Source organism: Orbicella franksi, chromosome 14, assembly GCF_964199315.1.
Source record: "Orbicella franksi chromosome 14, jaOrbFran1.1, whole genome shotgun sequence".
NCBI classification, from domain to species: domain Eukaryota; kingdom Metazoa; phylum Cnidaria; class Anthozoa; order Scleractinia; family Merulinidae; genus Orbicella; species Orbicella franksi.
This window is the reverse complement of record NC_138158.1, coordinates 6,166,721-6,190,050: the sequence shown is the minus strand read 5'-3', so window position 1 is coordinate 6,190,050 and position 23,330 is coordinate 6,166,721. Positions and strand designations below refer to the sequence as shown.

The 23,330-nt window shown below is 42.8% G+C and overlaps 2 protein-coding genes across 2 annotated transcripts in view; both read left to right on the top strand.

Moving 5' to 3' along the window:
- Positions 1-512: 512 nt before the first annotated feature.
- On the top strand, positions 513-16,703 carry LOC145468734 (uncharacterized). Its single transcript, XM_081452437.1, has 2 exons — positions 513-1,671; positions 3,494-16,703. The coding sequence occupies exon 2, from the start codon at positions 3,600-3,602 to the stop codon at positions 13,995-13,997; it is 10,398 nt and encodes a 3,465-aa protein (XP_081308563.1). The 5' UTR covers positions 513-1,671; positions 3,494-3,599; the 3' UTR covers positions 13,998-16,703.
- Positions 16,704-20,934: 4,231 nt separating this feature from the next.
- Positions 20,935-23,330, top strand: part of LOC145468096 (extracellular calcium-sensing receptor-like) — a 3,215-nt gene continuing 819 nt past the window's right edge. Inside the window, exon 1 of the mRNA XM_081451777.1 lies at positions 20,935-23,330. This exon is cut by the window's right edge and continues 819 nt beyond it. Coding sequence (XP_081307903.1) covers positions 21,203-23,330 — 2,128 coding nt within the window. The 5' untranslated portion in view covers positions 20,935-21,202.

The window sequence follows — 23,330 nt, the reverse complement described above, 5'->3', positions numbered from 1 at the left end:
TCCTTGTGGTCTACGTGGTTAATTCTTCTTTACTCAGGAGCAGAAATCATTGGAATAAAAAGCTCTTGAAAAACTTGAACTTCGGTTTTCACTTTTGACAAGAGCATACGAAATAACGATGCTATGATAAATGTGTTTACTCAATTAATTATATCTTCAATTTTAAGCAACCGCACGACTTGAATTCTACTAATTTTAAGATATATTTTCTGTCGGCAGAACTTTGATTCCCAGCCAGATATCTAACGAAGAGATGTGCAATACAAAAACCCGCTGGTGGTCGGTAAGGTTAATTATATCCTCGTCAAAATAAGATATTACTGGAATTAAAAAGTTCTTAAAATGTTTACTGATATTTTTCGATAAGTACGCATGAAATAACTTGTGCTCGCGCTTCAGTCAGGCTGCGCATCACTGGTAAATAACAAAAAACATTTGCACATTTATGGTGATATCAGCATCATACGTGCATGATAATTAATATCATAACAAGTACTGCAGATATAGGGAGCCGTTGGATGACTGCATTTAGTAACGTTCAGTGGTTCTTTTGTTCAGCAGAATGGAACACATCTGATATGTTGATTTGGGGATGCAATCGAAGACTTTAAGATCAGTTTAACCATGTTTCTTGCTCTCTTGTAAACTATTAACGCTTGCAATGGCCAATATATACCAATGATAACATCCGTCTATGAAAAATGGATGGAGGACGTTGTCGGGGATGTTGCAGACGACAAATATCACGATTCCTTAATTCGATTCATTTTTCCATCTCTTTTACGACACAACTTGTATTCTATTAAAAGAATATCCTAAATAGATGGCTTAGCAATGGGCCAACCCAAGTATTTCCCTTTTTTCCTATGAGATGTTACAATATTAATTAATGGTCTAAAATATAGATATGATGTGAACCTATTTACTCGCACAATATTTGCCCAGACTAATTTCACCCAAACAGCAAGTTGCTCGGCACATAATTGCTCATTTATACAACCAGAAGAGCCATTAATATAGTCACATGTGTCCTTACTGTTGCCAAGAACATATCGTGTATCAAATGTATTCGGTTGTCATCACTAAGGAAATTTAAGAATTTAAATATCTGTAAAACTTAGCACCGCCAAACAAAGCGTGGGAAACTAGCAAAATGTTATGCCCCAGAGAATTCGTCATTATCTAAAACAAAGGCAGCGATTATTCCGTTTTGCTAACAGTCACTTCAAATTGGTCAAGGAGAATTGGAACTTTGATCGCGGAAAGTAATTCAAAACATTATAAACGCAATCAGTGAATACCGAACTTACTTTTGTTTAAACTTCAATTGAGGGTCACCATTAGTTGTTGGTGCAGTTTGTGTGTTGTAAATTGAACATCGAACTATAAAACAAGGCTGGAATTGTTTTGGCACAGCTGATTTCAAGTAGAATACAGAAACTTCTAGTTAAGTCAAAAATATTTATCACCGTCACACTCGAATAATCTTTTTAACATTTCACCCTCCTGTATAAATCGTTTGGAATAGTGGTGCTCAAGTTTTGTGCCTGACTTGGCCAGTGAAGGAGTTACAAGCCTTTCGGATCTGCACACGTCTCTTACTTCATTCTCACCATCTGCCGATACAGTCTACAAGTGTTATCATTTTCAAGTCTTCCCAGAGGAACTAAGGTAATTTTTTGCAGTTGTATTGAATCACAATCGACGTCACATTGTATGTTAGTAACTTTACACTTGTCAGTATTAAATGGCTTGGAGGAAAGCGGTACGTGCAGCCCAATCTTAATGGCGACCCACCGTAGGTTGACACCACCGTAAGCAAAGTCTTGGCTGCACAAAAATACCAATTTTCGTTACTTCGAGTAAAAACAGGTCAACGGAGACAATCCTAAAGATTTTGCATGACGGAATATCCATGGCATCGCGACAACCACAGCACTTCTAACAATGCTCTGAAAAAGTACTTATCACGTTTCAAATACCATCAGTGCTCTACGAAAAAAGACACACGTAGAGGTTATGCACGCAATCTACGTTTTCTAGTTTTTATTCAAAAGACCTTTGCCTTTTCACGCGTGGTTAACTCAATTACAAAATGTCTAGCATATGACTCAGTGATATTTATGCGATAGCCATAGAAAAAGGCAGCCCTAATTTGCTAAGCTAATGGCTCCATGCAACAATATTTACCTTTGTCCAATCTTAGAACCTCTTTTGGTTTGTTGCTGGAACTTTCCAGTACAGAACCCCATCTTGAGACCTTTCCAAGAACGGTTATTTAAATAAATTTTACCTCTTAACAATGATATTAAATACTTGTATAAATACAATTAAAAGGCTGATGGAAAGCACATCATTTTGTCTTGTCGGAAACCACACCGATGTAAGTTTTAAACTCTTTACGTTTTCTATGCAAATTATGTTTGTGCATGCTTCGATAACTTATCGACTTTTAAAACTCAACCTGACCTCAGGTAACTGTATGAAAACATCTAGAAAAGTTATTGAAAATATACTGATGATCTTTAAACAATCTCGTTCGTTCTTTGCAAGTCGAGACCAAGATTACCTCCTACAGATCCGATTCGATCAAAGTACAGAAAACAATAGGACGTCTGAAGGAATGACAGGCAATTATAATAACAACCTTGACAACAAGTGCTGCGTTAGTGTGCTGAGCAACTGATAGTAGAATAACATCTCTATAATTAGCCTAAAAAGGAATGCCGTTCCCATCCACGGGACAATTCCTCGTACTTCATGACTGCCGCATCGACGGTCCTTAGTGTTGAAGAAGACGCTTTACGGTAATCTTAATAGCAATTTACTTGCGTAAGTTGCTGTAGAAAGCCTAAGATTTGATATTCATTTATTCAACTAAACTCAGACTCCAGATATCATGACAAGTGCTAAAAGTCTTCGGCTATGTAGTGAACACACTTTAACTCACGTTTCCAACAGCAAGGCATTCTGTAAGGACTTTCACCTCAGTAATTTAACGCTGTTTTCGTCCAAGCCATAAGTTTTAGCCTGATGATTTTAAAAAAGATCATTGTCATTGAGAACTCACAGTCTTAATAACGACGACTAAATAATTTCATCACTATTTGCTAAGAAAGAGCAACTTATCCTTGCTCAATGTAATTGCAATAACCTGCAGAGCTTCAGTTTCCCTTAGGTTCTGTTCATGAATTTTTTGTCTTGATTCTCTAAAAGTTCTCTCGGAAACAGTCTTCTGTTCGACGAGTAAACCACGATCCTCTTAAGCAAATGGCCAATATTTTGCAGCTTGAACCTCGAGCACCTCAGTATTGTTCCCTCAGTGGTATTAATTAGTCATACTTATAACGCGAAAGGCTACCGAGATTAGTCAGATTTTTAAAACGAATTTTCACGTTTTCAATTAGCACTGAATTGTCCTCTCGAACCCCTCCTTCAAAAGTACACGCAAGAAACACATACTCATATTGAAATTGCTTTCTCTTTCCCCTAGCACACTGTGATTATGTGATACAGCACAAGCTTCAAAGTCATTCACAGGCGCCGCTGTGATTTCTAAGACGATAAAGGCGCTTGGTTAGACTCCAGACAGCAACAGAATGTCACAAGTAGTCACGAAAAGAGTTGTGTTGTATTCTAGCGATTCAAGTGAGCATCCATACGTAATAAGCAACAACAACGAAGATGAATTATTGAAAACAGAAACACTCTCTTCGGATACGAATAAGGCAATAGAACTTGATGTTGGCTCGAATCAAGGGAGCGAAATTGCCTTAAACGTTCAAAGCGATGAAGAACCTATGGCTTCCAAGACGTTTGTAAAAACAGAAACCTCCAGAAAAGTCATTCACACGTATGTAACAGACACAGGTGAGCCGCAAGAGTTCACCATCCAAACAGCCCCTGTTGTTACAACTTCACTTAACATTGAGAAACACGGCAAACAAGTTCAAAATGATGACACAAACATAAAGCAAATATTTGAGACAGAACTTCGTAGCCACCCCAGAGAGCCTAACGAACAAACCTCTTCAAAAATTCAAATAGAATCTCCAACGTACATACCAACGAAGACAAACCAACAACACATAATCCCGACGAACCAGCAGGCAAACGAGACGAATTCCCAATCTACAAACTCGTCAAAAACTTCAAACCCAAGGACATCAATCAAATCCTGTTACACATACCGAGTTAAAGATGGCGTCGCAATACTGGAAAATGTTACCAAATATCAATCTCGAAAACAAACTAAGAAAGAAAGGTCTCATCCGCAAAAAACAACTACGTATACGGATTACCAACAAATAGATGGAAACGAAGACAGCCACTCTGTACTTACAAAAACCCAAACATTAGCAAAAACAACCTCCCTAGTTAAAGAAATAAAACAAGACGGGCAAAGCAGTCAGGAAAAGGAAACCTACACTTGGTCGACAGAAGAACACCAAATAAATTCCAACAACAAAGAAAACGACCACACCTCACAAGGAGAAATACAATTTCTTCCAATAAAAAACACACAAAACCAAGACCTGCGAATAACTAAATCTCAAAGACAACGTCAGAAAAATTCACAAGGTACCACTCCCAAATGGCTAAAACATACCTCTACCTATGAGCTTCCTCATCACGAAGATGCAAAGCCACTGAACAGAATCGATGTATCGTCCCCTGGCAGACTTGTCATTCCGGACTTTAATCAGCACAGTTCCACCATAGAGGTCAAAGAACTGACCCCACCTCCAACAAAAGTGGAGAAACGCAAAACTGAAGAGTGGATCACACAGGTAGCTACTCAGGAAGAAGTCAGATCACAACCGCCACTTCAGGCTAACAGGCTGTCAGCAGACAAAGTGCAATTTCTTCACAGCCAAGACACACAGCCGGTTAAAAAGCTCGATTCTTCCTCTCCTGGCAGACTTGTCATTCCGGACTTTAATCAGCACAGTTCCACCATAGAGGTCAAAGAACTGACCCCAGCTCCAACAAAAGTGGAGAAACGCAAAACTGAAGAGTGGATAACACAGGTAGCTACTGAGGAAGAAGTCAGATCAGAACCGCCACTTCAGGCTAACAGGCTGTCAGCAGACAAAGTGCAATTTCTTCACAGCCAAGACACCGAGCCGGTTAAAAAGCTCGATGCTTCCTCTCCTGGCAGACTTGTCATTCCGGACTTTAATCAGCACAGTTCCACCATAGAGGTCAAAGAACTAACCCCAGCTCCAACAAAAGTGGAGAAACGCAAAACTGAAGAGTGGATAACACAGGTAGCTACTCAGGAAGAAGTCAGATCAGAACCGCCACTTCAGGCTAACAGGCTGTCAGCAGACAAAGTGCAATTTCTTCACAGGCAAGACACACAGCCGGTTAAAAAGCTCGATGTTTCCTCTCCTGGCAGACTTGTCATTCCGGACTTTAATCAGCACAGTTCCACCATAGAGGTCAAAGAACTGACCCCAGCTCCAACAAAAGTGGAGAAACGCAAAACGGAGGAGTGGATAACACAGGTAGCTACTCAGGAAGAAGTCAGATCACAACCGCCACTTCAGGCTAACAGGCTGTCAGCAGACAAAGTGCAATTTCTTCACAGCCAAGACACACAGCCGGTTAAAAAGCTCGATGCTTCCTCTCCTGGCAGACTTGTCATTCCGGACTTTAATCAGCACAGTTCCACCATAGAGGTCAAAGAACTGACCCCAGCTCCAACAAAAGTGGAGAAACGCAAAACTGAAGAGTGGATAACACAGGTAGCTACTCAGGAAAAAGTCAGATCACAACCGCCACTTCAGGCTAACAGGCTGTCAGCAGACAAAGTGCAATTTCTTCACAGCCAAGACACACAGCCGGTTAAAAAGCTCGATGTTTCCTCTCCTGGCAGACTTGTCATTCCGGACTTTAATCAGCACAGTTCCACCATAGAGGTCAAAGAACTGACCCCAGCTCCAACGAAAGTGGAGAAACGCAAAACTGAAGAGTGGATAACACAGGTAGCTACTCAGGAAGAAGTCAGATCAGAACCGCCACTTCAGGCTAACAGGCTGTCAGCAGACAAAGTGCAATTTCTTCACAGCCAAGACACACAGCCGGTTAAAAAGCTCGATGCTTCCTCTCCTGGCAGACTTGTCATTCCGGACTTTAATCAGCACAGTTCCACCATAGAGGTCAAAGAACTGACCCCAGCTCCAACAAAAGTGGAGAAACGCAAAACTGAAGAGTGGATAACACAGGTAGCTACTCAGGAAGAAGTCAGATCACAACCGCCACTTCAGGCTAACAGGCTGTCAGCAGACAAAGTGCAATTTCTTCACAGCCAAGACACACAGCCGGTCAAAAAGCTCGATGCTTCCTCTCCTGGCAGACTTGTCATTCCGGACTTTAATCAGCACAGTTCCACCATAGAGGTCAAAGAACTGACCCCAGCTCCAACAAAAGTGGAGAAACGCAAAACTGAAGAGTGGATAACACAGGTAGCTACTCAGGAAGAAGTCAGATCACAACCGCCACTTCAGGCTAACAGGCTGTCAGCAGACAAAGTGCAATTTCTTCACAGCCAAGACACACAGCCGGTTAAAAAGCTCGATGCTTCCTCTCCTGGCAGACTTGTCATTCCGGACTTTAATCAGCACAGTTCCACCATAGAGGTCAAAGAACTGACCCCAGCTCCAACAAAAGTGGAGAAACGCAAAACTGAAGAGTGGATAACACAGGTAGCTACTCAGGAAGAAGTCAGATCACAACCGCCACTTCAGGCTAACAGGCTGTCAGCAGACAAAGTGCAATTTCTTCACAGCCAAGACACACAGCCGGTTAAAAAGCTCGATGCTTCCTCTCCTGGCAGACTTGTCATTCCGGACTTTAATCAGCACAGTTCCACCATAGAGGTCAAAGAACTGACCCCAGCTCCAACAAAAGTGGAGAAACGCAAAACTGAAGAGTGGATAACACAGGTAGCTACTCAGGAAGAAGTCAGATCACAACCGCCACTTCAGGCTAACAGGCTGTCAGCAGACAAAGTGCAATTTCTTCACAGCCAAGACACACAGCCGGTTAAAAAGCTCGATGCTTCCTCTCCTGGCAGACTTGTCATTCCGGACTTTAATCAGCACAGTTTCACCATAGAGGTCAAAGAACTGACCCCAGCTCCAACAAAAGTGGAGAAACGCAAAACTGAAGAGTGGATAACACAGGTAGCGACTCAGGAAGAAGTCAGATCAGAACCGCCACTTCAGGCTAACAGGCTGTCAGCAGACAAAGTGCAATTTCTTCACAGCCAAGACACACTACCGGTTAAAAAGCTCGATGCTTCCTCTCCTGGCAGACTTGTCATTCCGGACTTTAATCAGCACAGTTCCACCATAGAGGTCAAAGAACTGACCCCAGCTCCAACAAAAGTGGAGAAACGCAAAACTGAAGAGTGGATAACACAGGTAGCTACTCAGGAAGAAGTCAGATCACAACCGCCACTTCAGGCTAACAGGCTGTCAGCAGACAAAGTGCAATTTCTTCACAGCCAAGACACACAGCCGGTTAAAAAGCTCGATGCTTCCTCTCCTGGCAGACTTGTCATTCCGGACTTTAATCAGCACAGTTCCCCCATAGAGGTCAAAGAACTGACCCCAGCTCCAACAAAAGTGGAGAAACGCAAAACTGAAGAGTGGATAACACAGGTAGCTACTCAGGAAGAAGTCAGATCGGAACCGCCACTTCAGGCTAACAGGCTGTCAGCAGACAAAGTGCAATTTCTTCACAGCCAAGACACACAGCCGGTTAAAAAGCTCGATGCTTCCTCTCCTGGCAGACTTGTCATTCCGGACTTTAATCAGCACAGTTCCACCATAGAGGTCAAAGAACTGACCCCAGCTCCAACAAAAGTGGAGAAACGCAAAACTGAAGAGTGGATAACACAGGTAGCGACTCAGGAAGAAGTCAGATCAGAACCGCCACTTCAGGCTAACAGGCTGTCAGCAGACAAAGTGCAATTTCTTAACAGCCAAGACACACAGCCGGTTAAAAAGCTCGATGCTTCCTCTCCTGGCAGACTTGTCATTCCGGACTTTAATCAGCACAGTTCCCCCATAGAGGTCAAAGAACTGACCCCAGCTCCAACAAAAGTGGAGAAACGCAAAACTGAAGAGTGGATAACACAGGTAGCTACTCAGGAAGAAGTCAGATCGGAACCGCCACTTCAGGCTAACAGGCTGTCAGCAGACAAAGTGCAATTTCTTCACAGCCAAGACACACAGCCGGTTAAAAAGCTCGATGCTTCCTCTCCTGGCAGACTTGTCATTCCGGACTTTAATCAGCACAGTTCCACCATAGAGGTCAAAGAACTGACCCCAGCTCCAACAAAAGTGGAGAAACGCAAAACTGAAGAGTGGATAACACAGGTAGCTACTCAGGAAGAAGTCAGATCACAACCGCCACTTCAGGCTAACAGGCTGTCAGCAGACAAAGTGCAATTTCTTCACAGCCAAGACACACAGCCGGTTAAAAAGCTCGATGCTTCCTCTCCTGGCAGACTTGTCATTCCGGACTTTAATCAGCACAGTTCCACCATAGAGGTCAAAGAACTGACCCCAGCTCCAACAAAAGTGGAGAAACGCAAAACTGAAGAGTGGATAACACAGGTAGCTACTCAGGAAGAAGTCAGATCACAACCGCCACTTCAGGCTAACAGGCTGTCAGCAGACAAAGTGCAATTTCTTCACAGCCAAGACACACAGCCGGTTAAAAAGCTCGATGCTTCCTCTCCTGGCAGACTTGTCATTCCGGACTTTAATCAGCACAGTTCCACCATAGAGGTCAAAGAACTGACCCCAGCTCCAACAAAAGTGGAGAAACGCAAAACTGAAGAGTGGATAACACAGGTAGCTACTCAGGAAGAAGTCAGATCACAACCGCCACTTCAGGCTAACAGGCTGTCAGCAGACAAAGTGCAATTTCTTCACAGCCAAGACACACAGCCGGTTAAAAAGCTCGATTCTTCCTCTCCTGGCAGACTTGTCATTCCGGACTTTAATCAGCACAGTTCCACCATAGAGGTCAAAGAACTGACCCCAGCTCCAACAAAAGTGGAGAAACGCAAAACTGAAGAGTGGATAACACAGGTAGCTACTCAGGAAGAAGTCAGATCACAACCGCCACTTCAGGCTAACAGGCTGTCAGCAGACAAAGTGCAATTTCTTAACAGCCAAGACACACAGCCGGTTAAAAAGCTCGATGCTTCCTCTCCTGGCAGACTTGTCATTCCGGACTTTAATCAGCACAGTTCCCCCATAGAGGTCAAAGAACTGACCCCAGCTCCAACAAAAGTGGAGAAACGCAAAACTGAAGAGTGGATAACACAGGTAGCGACTCAGGAAGAAGTCAGATCAGAACCGCCACTTCAGGCTAACAGGCTGTCAGCAGACAAAGTGCAATTTCTTCACAGCCAAGACACACAGCCGGTTAAAAAGCTCGATGCTTCCTCTCCTGGCAGACTTGTCATTCCGGACTTTAATCAGCACAGTTCCACCATAGAGGTCAAAGAACTGACCCCAGCTCCAACGAAAGTGGAGAAACGCAAAACTGAAGAGTGGATAACACAGGTAGCTACTCAGGAAGAAGTCAGATCACAACCGCCACTTCAGGCTAACAGGCTGTCAGCAGACAAAGTGCAATTTCTTCACAGCCAAGACACACAGCCGGTTAAAAAGCTCGATGCTTCCTCTCCTGGCAGACTTGTCATTCCGGACTTTAATCAGCACAGTTCCACCATAGAGGTCAAAGAACTGACCCCAGCTCCAACAAAAGTGGAGAAACGCAAAACCGAAGAGTGGATAACACAGGTAGCTACTCAGGAAGAAGTCAGATCGGAACTGCTACTTCAGGCTAACAGGCTGTCAGCAGACAAAGTGCAATTTCTTCACAGCCAAGACACACAGCCGGTTAAAAAGCTCGATGCTTCCTGTCCTGGCAGACTTGTCATTCCGGACTTTAATCAGCACAGTTCCACCATAGAGGTCAAAGAACTGACCCCAGCTCCAACAAAAGTGGAGAAACGCAAAACTGAAGAGTGGATAACACAGGTAGCTACTCAGGAAGAAGTCAGATCACAACCGCCACTTCAGGCTAACAGGCTGTCAGCAGACAAAGTGCAATTTCTTCACAGCCAAGACACACAGCCGGTTAAAAAGCTCGATGCTTCCTCTCCTGGCAGACTTGTCATTCCGGACTTTAATCAGCACAGTTCCACCATAGAGGTCAAAGAACTGACCCCAGCTCCAACAAAAGTAGAGAAACGCAAAAGCGAAGGGTGGATAACACAGGTAGCTACTCAGGAAGAAGTCAGATCACAACCGCCACTTCAGGCTAACAGGCTGTCAGCAGACAAAGTGCAATTTCTTCACAGCCAAGACACCGAGCCGGTTAAAAAGCTCGATGCTTCCTCTCCTGGCAGACTTGTCATTCCGGACTTTAATCAGCACAGTTCCACCATAGAGGTCAAAGAACTGACCCCAGCTCCAACAAAAGTGGAGAAACGCAAAACCGAAGAGTGGATAACACAGGTAGCTACTCAGGAAGAAGTCAGATCGGAACTGCTACTTCAGGCTAACAGGCTGTCAGCAGACAAAGTGCAATTTCTTCACAGCCAAGACACACAGCCGGTTAAAAAGCTCGATGCTTCCTCTCCTGGCAGACTTGTCATTCCGGACTTTAATCAGCACAGTTCCACCATAGAGGTCAAAGAACTGACCCCAGCTCCAACAAAAGTGGAGAAACGCAAAACCGAAGAGTGGATAACACAGGTAGCTACTCAGGAAGAAGTCAGATCGGAACTGCTACTTCAGGCTAACAGGCTGTCAGCAGACAAAGTGCAATTTCTTCACAGCCAAGACACACAGCCGGTTAAAAAGCTCGATGCTTCCTCTCCTGGCAGACTTGTCATTCCGGACTTTAATCCGCACAGTTCCACCATAGAGGTCAAGGAACTGACCCCAGCTCCAACAAAAGTGGAGAAACGCAAAACCGAAGAGTGGATAACACAGGTAGCTACTCAGGAAGAAGTCAGATCGGAACTGCTACTTCAGGCTAACAGGCTGTCAGCAGACAAAGTGCAATTTCTTCACAGCCAAGACACACAGCCGGTTAAAAAGCTCGATGCTTCCTCTCCTGGCAGACTTGTCATTCCGGACTTTAATCAGCACAGTTCCACCATAGAGGTCAAAGAACTGACCCCAGCTCCAACAAAAGTGGAGAAACGCAAAACTGAAGAGTGGATAACACAGGTAGCTACTCAGGAAGAAGTCAGATCACAACCGCCACTTCAGGCTAACAGGCTGTCAGCAGACAAAGTGCAATTTCTTCACAGCCAAGACACACAGCCGGTTAAAAAGCTCGATGCTTCCTCTCCTGGCAGACTTGTCATTCCGGACTTTAATCAGCACAGTTCCACCATAGAGGTCAAAGAACTGACCCCAGCTCCAACAAAAGTAGAGAAACGCAAAAGCGAAGGGTGGATAACACAGGTAGCTACTCAGGAAGAAGTCAGATCGGAACCGCCACTTCAGGCTAACAGGCTGTCAGCAGACAAAGTGCAATTTCTTCACAGCCAAGACACCGAGCCGGTTAAAAAGCTCGATGCTTCCTCTCCTGGCAGACTTGTCATTCCGGACTTTAATCAGCACAGTTCCACCATAGAGGTCAAAGAACTGACCCCAGCTCCAACAAAAGTGGAGAAACGCAAAACTGAAGAGTGGATAACACAGGTAGCTACTCAGGAAGAAGTCAGATCACAACCGCCACTTCAGGCTAACAGGCTGTCAGCAGACAAAGCGCAATTTCTTCAGAGCCAAGACACACAGCCGGTTAAAAAGCTCGATGCTTCCTCTCCTGGCAGACTTGTCATTCCGGACTTTAATCAGCACAGTTCCCCCATAGAGGTCAAAGAACTGACCCCAGCTCCAACAAAAGTGGAGAAACGCAAAAGCGAAGGGTGGATAACACAGGTAGCTACTCAGGAAGAAGTCAGATCGGAACCGCCACTTCAGGCTAACAGGCTGTCAGCAGACAAAGTGCAATTTCTTCACAGCCAAGACACCGAGCCGGTTAAAAAGCTCGATGCTTCCTCTCCTGGCAGACTTGTCATTCCGGACTTTAATCAGCACAGTTCCACCATAGAGGTCAAAGAACTGACCCCAGCTCCAACAAAAGTGGAGAAACGCAAAACCGAAGAGTGGATAACACAGGTAGCTACTCAGGAAGAAGTCAGATCACAACCGCCACTTCAGGCTAACAGGCTGTCAGCAGACAAAGCGCAATTTCTTCAGAGCCAAGACACACAGCCGGTTAAAAAGCTCGATGCTTCCTCTCCTGGCAGACTTGTCATTCCGGACTTTAATCAGCACAGTTCCACCATAGAGGTCAAAGAACTGACCCCACCTCCAACAAAAGTGGAGAAACGCAAAACTGAAGAGTGGATAACACAGGTAGCTACTCAGGAAGAAGTTAGATCGGAACCGCCACTTCAGGCTAACAGGCTGTCAGCAGACAAAGTGCAATTTCTTCAAGGCCAAGACACACAGCCGGTTAAAAAGCTCGATGGTTTTACTCCAGGCAATCTTGTCATCTGTAATTATAATGAACCTTATTCTGAGGTAGTGGATGTAGAACCTGTCTTAAATGGGGGACGAAGGACCGCTGACCTTTGGAATATTCATTCTTTGTCATACGAAGAACAGCGGAATTCAACAATACCAGTAGGAAGCAAGAAATTGTCAAGAGATAGTGTTGAATCGGTCGCTACACATGAAGAGTCTTTGAACACTCGGAATGGACGAGTGCCTGGGAAACTGGTGGTTCACGATTTTAATGAGAAGAATTCTTTGGCTTGCGAAAATAATGTAACTGAAAGTATACCGCTTCGTAAAGGCACGAGGGGGAATGTCGATGTATGGATAACCCAGTCTAATAAATATGGAGAGGAAAGATCAGAATTGCGAAATTCGATAGGAAAGCTTTCAGGGGATAAAGTGAAATTTCTTCACACACGAGATGTGCAGCCAGCTGTCACGATAGATAGTTCTTTGCAACATGGCAATCGAGTCACTCCCGATAATAGTCACCATCACCAAAATGTTTCTTTTGAAGTACTGAGAATTGTTTCCTCTGGAAAGGAACAGAAACCCAAGTCGACCACGACAAGAACAGAAGTACTCCGATTAGAAGAACCAGCTGCAAGAGAAAGTCGGTCTGCTGATAGAGTAGATTTCAGTCTCTCCCAAAGTGGACAGGGCGCTGAGAGGTACGAGAGTGTTTCACTTGGCAAGATTGTCATTCCAGATTCGAAGCAGCACAGTTTTTCTGTGAATATACAACAATATTCTCCTGGTTTAGAGACAGAGAAACGGAATTCCCAACAATGGATGACGCAAACTGGAACACACGGAGAACCACCATCGAAACTGACCCATGGGTCTAGTGGCAAGGTACAGGCTTATTCCACATACACAGAGGCAGCTACAGCACTGGATGGCTCAACCCCTGGAGGAGTGGTAATTGTCGATGTTCATCACAGTCAGGACAGATCTTCCTCACAAGTACAAGAAGTGATCCCTCCTCCAACAGTGAAGGAAAATAATACTGAACAGTGGACAACCCAGATCATAACACACGAAGGATTCCAATCGGAAGGGCCCGGAACAATTCAGTTTCTTGACAATCACAAAGGGCATCCAATCACCACATCTGACAGTGTCTCGTCTGCTAATGCAACCGTTGCTCCTGGCTTTCAGCACAGTTTTTCTATACAAAGGCAAGATGGAAAACACATCGATGAAGAGTTGATCCAAAGACAGACCACGACAAGGTTGCGAGCGGACGAAGTACAGTTTGTAAACTCAGGGGAAGGGCAGCAGGTTATAACGTTAGATGGCTCTTCCGACGGTACTGTTGTCATTCCTATACAAATAGAGCATGTTTTGTCGCCTGCAAACGTCCAGATACGTAATAGTTAGGACCCTGATAAGTCTCAACATATACAAAGACAACTAAGAAGACCACCAAGTTTCATCGCATTGCCAAGCCAAGATGTTAAATGCAGAACAGTGAATAATCAGTTACAACGCTACATTTATACGCTCAAGCAGCAAGAAGTTGTTTAGCACGGATTTCACACGCTGCTTATCAGAGAAAAAATATTAAGCTGTGAATGAAGTATTAATTTACAATTTTTTTTTAAATCAATTGATCACTGGAACTGACTTAGGAAATAATTCGAATTTTTGTGCAAGTTAGCAAGAAGAAGCATAAATACGTCATGTATGAAACTAATATTTAGGTAAAAATTGGCGGCAACAGCACGTTTGTACATTCCCAGATCAGTAAGGATCATAAATGAAGCCTTCACTATTGATCTGAGTTCCATAGCTTCTCCTAAAGCACTTTGAAGTTTAGACAGTTCGTTACTTAATAAGTTTATCAAAAGCTTGAATTCTGCCGCGGTTTTGAATGTTGTAATGTTTTGGCATCAGAGTTAGAATCTCTAATCCCACTGTAGCTGTTGCACTTTCAGTCTTAGAAGCCTAAAATGGCATTGTCGAGATGTAAATAGAAATATATGTATTTAAGAACTTAGAAGCGTTTTAGCTTCAAAGATAAAATCATAGCAAAGACTGCTTTGGCAGACAAGATGTCAGCATATCACATTTTGTTGGCGATCAAAATTTTCTCTTAATTAAAGCTAAAAATATTTCAAGAAAGTAACAGTAGTTCGAAAAACCGTTTGTCTTTTTTCCAGTCTAAATGCCTCTCTTTTATATCAAGTCTCCTTCAGAAGTTGTTTGAGCCGTAACACAACACTTCTCCTAACTCAGCATTGCGTGAGGCCAAAGACACTTGGGTCAGATCAGAACATTAATTGCAAATCTTACTTTGATAATTGATATAATAGTAAAGCATTCGTGGACAATCGATACTTTTGTCCTGGCCTTGAGGGAAGATTTCCCCTTTCCACCATTTAAATGGGTGACCTTGATATTCTGCGTGTATTCTGACTACAAGTTTCTACACTTATCAGTCTTATTATGAAAGAGGGTTGAAACGTCACTAGCCCCAGTGGTCTATTAGTAACATTTGATCGTTACTGGAACCTACCGAATGATGATGTGAGCGCAACGAGTTTTGTTATGCAGCTTGTAGCTATACAAACACAAGTTGAAGACGAAGTGCCTTTCCAGACCGCCGGTTAGGAGAGATCTTGTCACGCTTCTAGCTCGAAATGCACTACGGGATAAAAAGGTGCGAGTGGAAAATTAAAACTAATCAGATGCAACGTGTTATGAAACTTGTCTTCCATTTGTGATGCGGAAAACATTCCTTCTAGCTGTTTGACAAGCTTTCTACACCAACATTCTACAGTGAAACCTTAAACCTGTATTAAGTGGACCCCGTATGAGGTGGATATCCTCTATGTGTCCGCTAGCTTACGTGTAGCCGTACCCACCCCCCCTCAGGGGGTGGGTACGGCTACACGTAGGCTATGTGTCCGCTTAACCCTTTACCCCCTAAGAGTGCAAATTGGCACACAAGGTCATAACTTTGTGAATATTTGATAGATTTCTATGAATGTTTTCCATGAAAATTGTCTTGTGAAGATCTGCTCATTGAAGTCATAAATTTTGCCCCCTCCCATCCGAGACATGGTTGACCACCCCCAGAAGTTTATAGTTCCTTTTTTGGGATGCAAATAGAGTGCAAGACTTGTTTCATATCAAGCTATGTACTAAGAGCTGCTAAATAAGCTATAGTTTAGGGGTATACCTAATATAGTAGAAAATTGATACATTTTTGAAGTCGTTCATTTGCCCATTTTAAAGCAATTTCTCTCAAAATGTCTACCTCCTTCAAAGCTGCTGATGTCAATTCTTAAATAAGCTGATTAGTGGCTTTCAAATGGCATATTGTACGCAGGCAGAGTGTCTATTTGCCGATTTGGGAAAAACTGCCATTCGCCTTAGGGGTAAAGGGTTAATACAGGTTTCACTGTGCAATGTTCGTGTATAAGTGGACACCAACTTGAGTCCCTGAATGTTCTTCCCACATTTACTGTAAAAGAAATCTGAATTCAGCGCAAACCTCTGTTAAGCGGACGCGGACACCAATATTAAGCTATTTTGTTGCACAAAACCTGCAATAAGCGGACACCTCAAAGGCTTTCTACTTCTAAAAGCTCAGCGCATTGTTCAGCGATGTCGTTTTAAAGCTAAGTAGATTATTGACTAACTGGACATTGTGTTATGAGCAGTCTTTGATCTTACACTGTGTCACATTGTGTTACAAATTAAAAGGGTTAATAATGAACTATTATTGCCTGTTAAGAGCGGACACCCTGTATTAAGCGGACACTACTGTGTGTCCCAAGGGTGTCTGCTTGATACAGCTTTCACTGTACTAGGTTTTCCGTGCCCTTTGCCTTAAAATTAAACTAAATTTTCTGCCCGGAAGAGGCAAATTAAAATGCTATAGGATTATAACAATACTAATAAAATAAACCTTGGTAATGACATAACCCGACCTCGAACTTTGTGTGGTTGAACGGGTTATCGTAGAGAATATCAAGTCGGTACTTGAACGCAAATCCGTCCTAATACAATTATTGCTAATCACAAGCAATTTTGCTCAAGACTACATCTTGCCTTACACTATTTTTTTTTGTAAGAACATTGTTTTTTTCGGCCGAGGCTAAATATTCTTACTTTTCTGCCGATTTTAGGCTGAAACATAACGAGCCAGACGTTCTTAGCAACCAAAAAACAGACCTGGGATCCCGTGGAGATGTAGAACTTTTAGTCCTACATCTCCACGGGATATCCAGTGGCTTACAACATTCCAGTGTAATCATATCCCTGTCGGTGATCGTTTATGTTCCACAAAACGCGTCAAGTTTTGCACGAATGTGTCATAATCCTAAAGTGTGAAATTATATTTACTGTAAGACAATTCCATCGTGTCAGAAAGATACAAAACATTTTAATAGTCGGCGATTCGGGAAATCGCGCGACTGACGTGAAGCATTTGGATTAAAAGAAAAAATAACGTTGAAACAATGTGTTTTCTAGGTTGGGGCGCAAACGCCAGTTTAAAGCTTAGACTTTTTGATACATTTCTTACTCTTGTAAAGCTACGGAGCACGTATAGATGAAACGTTTTCGCTAATCTCAGTTATCACTGTTATTCACTAAGCGAGGGGACTATGCCCAGCAGCCCAGAAATGCCCGAGAGTCAGAAATGTTCTCAGATTTTCCGCGGAAAGCCTAATTGAAACCTGTTTAGGGTATTCTCTGTATACATGTTTGTTGCTTAGCGATTCCAAAAATAATCTGAATTTTCTAGTATTCGAATTCGAAGATCATGTGCACCGACACTTTGAAAATCAGTTAATGTTATGGGCAGTCAGGAAATTATCTGAAAAATTATGTCAAAGCTCTCAAGAGCGATAGAAATCTCGAGTACATGATGTAATTCTTTACGAGAAATGCCGAGCGATTCTGGAAACAGCACGACGGAAAAATCACTATCACGATTTTGTTACATATCCCGAAGCACTCAGCAACTGTATTGCATGGACTTCAGCCTGGATGAACCAGAAAAGGATATGTAACATGTTCCTATAATGTCACGCACGACGGTAAAATCACTATGACGATTTTGTTACATATCCCGAAGCGCTCAGCAACTGTATTGCACGGACTTCAGCCTGAATGAACCAGAAAGGATATGTAACATGTTCCTATAATGTCACGCACGACGGAAAAAATAACTATAACGATTTTGTTACATATCCCGAAGTACTCAGCAACGGTATTGCATGGACTTCAGCCTGGATGAACCAGAAAGGATATGTAACATGTTCCTATAATGTCACGCACAACGGGAAAATAACTATGGCGATTTTGTTACATATCCCGAAGCACTCAGCAATGGTATTGCATGGACTTCAGCCTGGATGAACCAGAAAGGATATGTAACATGTTCCTATAATGTCATGCACGACGGAAAAATCACTATGACGATTTTGTTACATATCCCGAAGCACTCAGCAATGGTATTGCATGGACTTCAGCCTGGGTGAACCAGAAACGGGTATGTAACATTTTCCTATAATGTCACGCATGACGGAAAAATAACTATGACGATATATTTTGTTACATATCCCGAAGCGCTCAGCAACTGTATTGCATAAACTTCAGCCTGGGTGAACCAGAAAAGGATATGTAACATGTTCCTATAATGTCACGCACGACGGAAAAATAACTATGACGATTTTGTTACATATCCCGAAGTACTCAGCAACTGTATTGCATGGACTTCAGCCTGGGTGAACCAGAAAAGGATATGTAACATGTTCCTATAATGTCACGTACGACGGAAAAATCAATATCACGATTTTGTTACATATCCCGAAGCGCTCAGCAACTGTATTGCATGGACTTCAGCCTGGATGAACCAGAAAAGGATATGTAACATGTTCCTATAATGTCACGCACGACGGAAAAATAACTATGACGATTTTTTTACATATCCCGACGTACTCAGCAACTGTATTGCATAGACTTCAGCTTGGATGAACCAGAAAAGGATATGTAACATGTTCGTATGATATGAACGAGCGAGGGAAAAATAACGATTTTGTTGTTGTTTTTGTTTCCTATAGTGTCACGCATTACTGAAAAATTATGTGGTTTTTGTAAAATATCCTGTAGCACTCGGTAACGTAGAAATACTGCGAAGACGTTTGCGTGGGAAAACCAGAGCGGATTTATAATATGTGGCTACATGGTGATTTTACTATATATCTGGATTCGTCTTTCAGAAAACTGGTGTACCATGGACTTCAGTCTAGGGTCTAACCCACGGATGAAAATAGTGATTTAACATTTTAGTAGCTATCTAGTCCCCATACAATCTAAAAGCATGACAATGGGTGTAAGTTATGATATAAATAAAATATTTATCGGAAGACAACTTGGTACGTTTGACTTGTTGAGTTTTGAAGCTGTTGTCTTGATTCGATGCTCTGGGAGGTTGGTCACGGGCAGCGCAAGCTGAAAACACTTTCTGGTTCTCTCCGTCGTTCTTGGGTGAATGAATTCATGTATAAATCAATCGTGGCTGGCGGTTTCGTTTGGTTTTCAACAGCTGTTTTATGGTTTAAGCGAAAACCAATCCAAATGTATAGTCAGGGCAGCTCCTTTGTTTCCCTTCCCGTGAAAAGAAAACCCACGCGCCTTCTTTAACTCCTCAAGGCAAATTCGATTGGAAAATGGCTCAATTTCGCACAAATGCGTCAGAGAGACACCATATCTTCTAACTCAGAGGCACATCTCGTTTTGTATCCGTTTTCAACGACCGATGACGGGTTCATTCGAAGTCGAAGTCTTTTTTTTTCATATCTGACCGCGCAATATTCCCGCGTTATGAAAATTTATTATAAAATATCAGTTATGTGGCCAGATCATATCTGGAAATAACCAGGTTGCTTTTGAACACAATTACTTTCACTGAAAGCAATTATCGCTAACCACAATAGAACCGCAAAAGTCTTGCGATGACAGCAACCTAACAGATAAATGACATCACCCCATAACAACCCGACCTGGCGAATTTTTCAGCTTCCGGTTAGCTCTGGCTCGTGATGTATTCTTGTGAATATTCTTAGATTATAGTGTGTGACATTTCTGTTTTCGAATGTATTTGGTGTCTGGATGGTGTTAAAGTAATTTTGGAGCCAGCCTGCAGGCATTAAAGCCTGGTGTGACGCACACAACTTCTTGCAGAAATGATTAGCATCGAACATACGGCTAGAGCTGTTTTTGTTGCTCTTTGGCTAGTTTTGCCGTTTTGAGAAGGGAAGAAGTTTTGTACGGTTTAGTCAAAAACATAGTTGTATTGTATTTACAAATTTTCAACCGGCACAAAATTATATTCTTTTCAAAATCTCAGCTTCGAGTTCATTCTTAAAATCTTAAAATTTTGCAAATTTCAGCCTCGATATTCTTATAAAATATTCGATCGTATTAAGAAAGAGTGTGTTTGTTAAATTATCGGGTAGCAGCTTGAAGAACAATATGGATAGAATTAGGTTCTATGACAATTTGAACATAGTTACTCCTAAAACGATTACAAAACAGTTGGTGGGCTTTATTTTAAGGACTTTTAAGCGGACGCTATAAATATGGCTGCAGCTGTCATAATCGAGTTTCACAGAAACATCTTGTTAATCCTAATATTAACGACAGTGGTCATTGAAAGTAGCTGTCTTCAGTCCTGCGTCTGAGGTCTATGAGGTAGAGTGCTTTAAAAATGTAGAGGCTTCGATTAAGAACGGATCAATAACTGACTTAGATCCAAACTGCAATCTCTCAAGCAACAGCATGTTAATCGCAAGAGAGAGATCTAATGATTTCCATCAAAGACGGAAAAAACGTTCGCGAAAAGCCAAAAGCCGAATCTGACTGAGTTTCCGCAAATTTGTCCTTTTAGTAAAAATCACTTGGCTTGTGGTCGATTAGGTTAAATTTACGTTGCTTTCGCGAAAGAAGGGACGCGAATATTTATCAACGTGAGAGAAAAGGTGTTTGTTTGGTGAAACCTTGTTAAAATTTGTGCCTGACTTTCCGCATGTGATGTTGTGACACATGTACAAAGCCTTTTAAATTTAAATCTTTCTGAGATGTTGGGAAAAGCTCATGTTTTGACACGAGATTGCCCTTTAATGAACGTTAATTATGTATTTCTAAAGGATTTTTAGAATTAAAAATATTCATCTTCCAATGGAAACGTAACTTTGAAACCCAATTGACTGTCACATGGCTTACGTAAAGTCATTAATTAACAGTAGTTACCTGTGACGTGTGTTACCACTGTTAGCTAAACAAAGACCAATACGGAAGACTTGTTAGATCATTACCATTTTATTTGCGCACCGTTGGACGCGAAATGTCATTATGGAGGTTGACAACGCTTGATGTAATTTTGTCAATTTCACTTTCTAGCTTTATTTAACGAAAACGCGTCACTCTACGCGGCAGAAAAAGGGCACGTTCACAAACAGAACGCTGACAACCGGATGTTTTAAAACGATTGCCAAGATTGATCTACGACGAAAAGTTTTGAAATCGTGCTAATTATTCGTCACGTTTTATTATTCCGTGCAGCAATTATGAAATATCAAGGTTGCTTCCGTGCTGTGTTGTTCTTAGGGACATTGGTAGGAATCGCATCTTCTATCAAAGACTATTCACATGCGAGAATCTTCAAGAACGGCGATATAATCTTGGGTGGAATCTTTCCACTTCATCTGGTCAGAAACAACGACTCCTGCTCGGATCTTCGTTCAAACATGTTAATTTTATCAGAGGCTATGATATACGCTGTTGATGAAATTGCTAAAGAAGGCAAAATTCTACAGAACGTTACTTTAGGGTACGACATCAGAGATACGTGTGGCAACGAACAAGAAGGTGTATCGATAGCATCGGACTTTGTCTATGAAAATACACTCAAGTTTGACCAAAGATTTGCTGTGACAAATAGCTGTCTCGCCGGAGTCACGAAACCGAAACGACAGCCCGTTATAGCGGTGATCGGAGGGATGGATTCTCGGGTTTCGGTCAACGTGGCAAATGTCCTCCAAGTAGAAGATGTACCACAGATTAGTTATGGAGCTACGAGTGCGGAACTAGCGACTGCGGAATTTACTTCGTTCTTTCGTACGGTTCCTGGTGACACCTTTCAGTCACGAGCAATGGCGGAGTTCATTGCTCATTATCAATGGACTTGTGTGGCTGTTATTGGCGTCGATGATTGGTACGGGCGCAGTGGGGTCGCAGCTTTCGTCACTGCGGCTAACGAGACCGGAACATGCATTGTGCTAAAGGAGTTCTTTCCTGTGCACGATTCCGAAATTCAAATTGAGAGGTTAATCGCTAGGGTAAAACTTATGAAACAAGTACAGATTATAATATTATACAGTCTGGTGCCTCAGGCGATTCTGGTGTTCAAGGAAGCCGTCAAACAGGATTTAACCGGAAGAACCTGGATTGCTAGCGATGGATGGTCCGATTCATCTCTCATACAGCAACCTCGTTTCAAGCCGATTATACAAGGTGCAATAGGTTTCGGTTTCCACGCTTTTCAATTTCCAGACTTTGAGAAACACGTCAGTGAAGTGACGCCTCTTATGCACAGGGGATCGTGGTGGAACGAATTCTGGCAGAACGAGTTCAACTGCACCGCGGTGAATTTCACGAGCACGCTGCACGAGCCCTGTACAGGCCAGGAACGAGTCACAGAAGAGATGTTCCAAGAGCGGTTTAGCCGAGGTGAAGCTGCGTACGTGAGGGATGCAGTGTATTCTGCCGCCGTTGGCTTGAGCGAGTTATTAAATTGCGACATTAACGGACCCATAGTTAGAGGAGACTATGACGGTCCCAACTGCTCTTCTGCAAACTTGTCTGGGTTACGCTCCGAAGATCTATTAGCTAGCCTCAAGAAAGTTTCATTTGAAGGGCTCACTGGACAAATAAACTATAAGAAAGGCGAAGTTGAGGCAACGTACGATATATTTAACCTTCAAGAAACCGAGCAAGGTGGATTCAAACTTGTTAAAATTGGCGTTTGGAACGAGGCGAAGGCGCAAAAATTAATGGTGCAAGATGATGTAGTTCAATGGCACAATGGGACGAAGCCTCGTACAACTTGCGGAGAGATCTGTAAGGCGGGCAGTTACAGAAGTACTCCCAATCAGTGCTTCTGGGAATGTGTCCCGTGCGATCTGGACACCGTTAGTGAGTATTCGGAAAGCACCGAATGCATAGCTTGTCCCGAGGGATTCATTTCTAATCCCAGCAAAACGAAATGCGAGGAGGTGCCGATCAAGTTCATCGAGTGGGGTGACCCGTGGGGAGTGGCTCTGTCAGCTTTGACTGCGTTCTGTGTTCTGTTCACTATCGTCGTCTTGGCAATCGTCATTCAAAAGCGCAAAACGCCAATAATTGAAGAAACAGGCGGATTTCTTAACATCTTGTTTCTGGTTGTGGCGTTGCTGTCGTTTGCTTTCAACTTTATCCACCTCAGCAAGCCCTCGGATTTAGGGTGCCGTGTGTTACCCCCGGTATTTTACCTGGTATACACGGGTGCTGCCTTAGTGCAATTTCTGAAAGTCTATCGCATTCGGCAGCTTGTTAAACCACCAGCTCCGCCAGCGACACATAACAAACAACAGGTGTACATCATTGTTGGAATGCTGTGGACTTTTCTCTTTTTGGTTTCTCTCGCTTGGGTTCTGG

Bases quoted from the DNA above. Each gene is read 5' to 3' on its own strand.
- LOC145468734 (XM_081452437.1), top strand. From the start codon at position 3,600: ATGTCACAAGTAGTCACGAAAAGAGTTGTGTTGTATTCTAGCGATTCA.